Here is a 2,847-nt window from a genome sequence, read left to right as displayed (position 1 = left end):
TATATATATATATAGGTCGCCGTGCCATGCGTTTGGACGCGTGTTTTAGTGTGGTTGATGCTGGTGTGTGAAGTGTTCGCAACATTGGCGTGTATTTGTTGAGTGGAGGTTGTTCTTCCCTGATAATGAAACTGGCACTGTTTTTTTTCCTCCTTCCTTTGTGTGCACTTTACTTCCTCCGCTCTCCTCCCTGTCTTTCGTAACGGCTTATTCCCTTTCGTGAAGGAGTATAAGAAAAGGGATGTACAGAATAGCAATTCGACGTTTTGGTGTGGCTTCAGTCTTACGATGTCCCCTTGCAGATGTATTAATACCCAAAACCCCAACAGTGGCTGTGTGGAGTTGCGTGACTGTTCACACCCTGCGATGGAAGTCATCCAACACAACTATTATTCTCCCATCCCGTGGTGCTGCCTCTTCTGTGAGCAGTAAAAGTGGTGGTACTTCAAGTTGTTTGACAGTTGGAGGCGCCGTGCCTCCCGCCGCCGTCGGTACATCCGCTCATCCTGGAGGTAATGGCATTAACCCCGGCACGAAGAGTGCAGCCCTGTTGAGTGCATCAGGTACGAGTAACGGCGGTGGTGCGTCAGGTAAAAGCTCAGGGATGACTACAGCAGTGGAAATAGGGCAGGGATCGAATCGGGGAAGGTCAGCAAGAAAAGGAAAAGAAGATGTGATTGGGCTGAAGAAAGTAAAAGCTTCCTCTTCCAAGTCAGTGGTGAATAGATCCGGTGCATCGACCACGAACACAGCAACAGCAATGTCAACGGGCTCTTCATCCGCTAATGGTTCCCACTGCACAAAATCGGCGACTGGGATGGTGGTATCTCAAACTCTAGGCAGGAGAAGGGCGAGCGTAAAGAAGCAATTGCGCGTATGTGTCCTCAACAGCAGCTACGAAGGGACCAATTCTGTCACTGCGGAAATGGACAATTACCACTGCAGCCCCGCTCACAGGGTGCGGAAGGACAAGAACAGGTACTCCTTCACGGAAGTTGCTGTGCGTAAAGATGATGCCTATCGTCAGGTGCGAGAATTGGTAACCTCAAACAACTTCGACGTTTTCTTTAACCTTTGTGACGGTGGTAAAGATGAGAAGCGTGCTGGTATCGACGTATTAGAGGCACTGGAGGAGCACAACGCAGCATTTACGGGCACAGACTCGCGCAGTTTTGAACCCAGCAAGATTGATATGAAAGTGCTTGTTGCCGGGGCCGGTGTGAATACACCTAACTTTGTGCTTTTGGATAAAACGGAAGGTTTGGCGAAGAAATGTCGTCATCTGCGGTTCCCTGTCATCGTGAAACATCTTTCCGGTTACGCTTCTGTTGGCATTAACAAGGATAACCGTTGTGACACTCTGGACGAGTTGAAAGTGAAGGTTGGAACATTTCTGAAAGAGTTCAATCACGCTCTGGTGGAGGAGTTTATTCGAGGACGTGAGGGCACCGTTCTCGCATGTGCCGACAGCGGGAGTCCGCATGGCGTCAAGGTGTTCAGGCCTTTAATGTTTAACTTTTTGCAAAATGAAGATGACTTTGCCTATTTTGACAAGAAGTGGTCCATGGAATGCAACGATGAGGCATGCAGTTTTCTTCCTCATAATGACCCGGCCTACCCACGGATTATTGACATGGCCCGGAATGCTTTCCAACACATTATGAACGGGGTCGGATATGGCCGTGTTGACTTTCGTATAGACCCCAAAGGTGATGTATACTTTTTGGAAATCAACCCAAACTGTGGGATGTGGTACAGCGAGAAGGATGGCGGTGACTTCGCGGACTTGATGGTGGTGGGCGATAAATCATGGGATCACGACCGCTTTGTGGACAATGCAGTGAACCGCGCAGTCCGTGAGCAGAAGGCAAGGCGGCCATGGTACTTCATCAGTCACGATTCTCGTGGAAATTTTTCGAGTAAAGCGAGCCGAACCGTACGGCCCGGCAAGGCGCTCTTCAGTGATGCGGCCCACACTGTTCCCGTTATTGCTCAGGCTGTATATAAACTTGGGGAAGAGGATCCAGTGGTGGGGTGTGTGATTTTACGTGGTGATCGCCTTCATCAGGCAGTTGCAATTCGTCACTCTTGTGAACCCAATATGCATTTCTTGCAGGGCCGGACGCTGACGCTTGTCTCTAAGCGGACAATTAATAGTGGTGAGGAGTTAACCGTGGATTATGCCACGTTATGTGACGAACGTATGCCGCCATTTGCATGCAGTTGTGGCACCCGCAACTGTCGGAGTGTTATCTTTCCATCACCACCAACACCTCGCGTGCTGGAGGGGCGAGGGGTGCGGCAAATGTTACGAGAGAAAAAGGAAGCGTGGAATAAACAAAAGGCGGATCGTGAGGCGGAGCGCATGTTGAAGAAGCGCTCGTCCAGTGGAAGAAACGGTGGACAATCTTCGCAGCACGCCGGTGCGCACTCAACAGCTTCAAATTCCTCCGCCTCGTCTGGGAGCAGTGCGCCTGGTGGTAGCGGTTCATCAGTTAATGCCAATAACCACTCCGGCAGCGACAGTTCCACAAAAGGGCACGGGGGTAAAAAATAACCACACCGACAACTGGTAACGATTTAATCCATGATACGGTGTACTCTATTTTTCCCCGATACCTTTTTTGTTTTTTTTTCCTGTAGTTTCACTATATACCTGCACGCACACGTTTATAAATAAAAGATACATTTATATCTGAGATATCTTCCTATATCTATTTATCTGTTTATCTATCTATATATATATACATATATATTTGTATAGATATCATTGGTGCTCATGCTCTTATGCAGTGAAATGCGTGTGGGCAGCGGTTTTCCTCATTCTTCACCGGAACCCATAGAGCA

The 2,847-nt window shown here is 48.8% G+C and overlaps 1 protein-coding gene across 1 annotated transcript; it reads left to right on the top strand.

Moving 5' to 3' along the window:
• Positions 1-241: 241 nt before the first annotated feature.
• Positions 242-2,557, top strand: TEOVI_000370700 (ATP-grasp domain containing protein, putative; the record flags this gene model as incomplete). The annotated part of the gene is made up of 1 exon (XM_067226574.1): positions 242-2,557. The coding sequence occupies one exon, from the start codon at positions 242-244 to the stop codon at positions 2,555-2,557; it is 2,316 nt and encodes a 771-aa protein (XP_067082675.1).
• Positions 2,558-2,847: the final 290 nt, after the last annotated feature.

This window comes from Trypanosoma equiperdum (assembly GCF_001457755.1).
Source record: "Trypanosoma equiperdum strain OVI genome assembly, contig: ctg_799, whole genome shotgun sequence".
Taxonomy (NCBI): Eukaryota; Euglenozoa; class Kinetoplastea; order Trypanosomatida; family Trypanosomatidae; genus Trypanosoma; species Trypanosoma equiperdum.
Note: the sequence above shows the minus strand (reverse complement) of the source record. Positions and strands in the feature narration are given on the sequence as shown.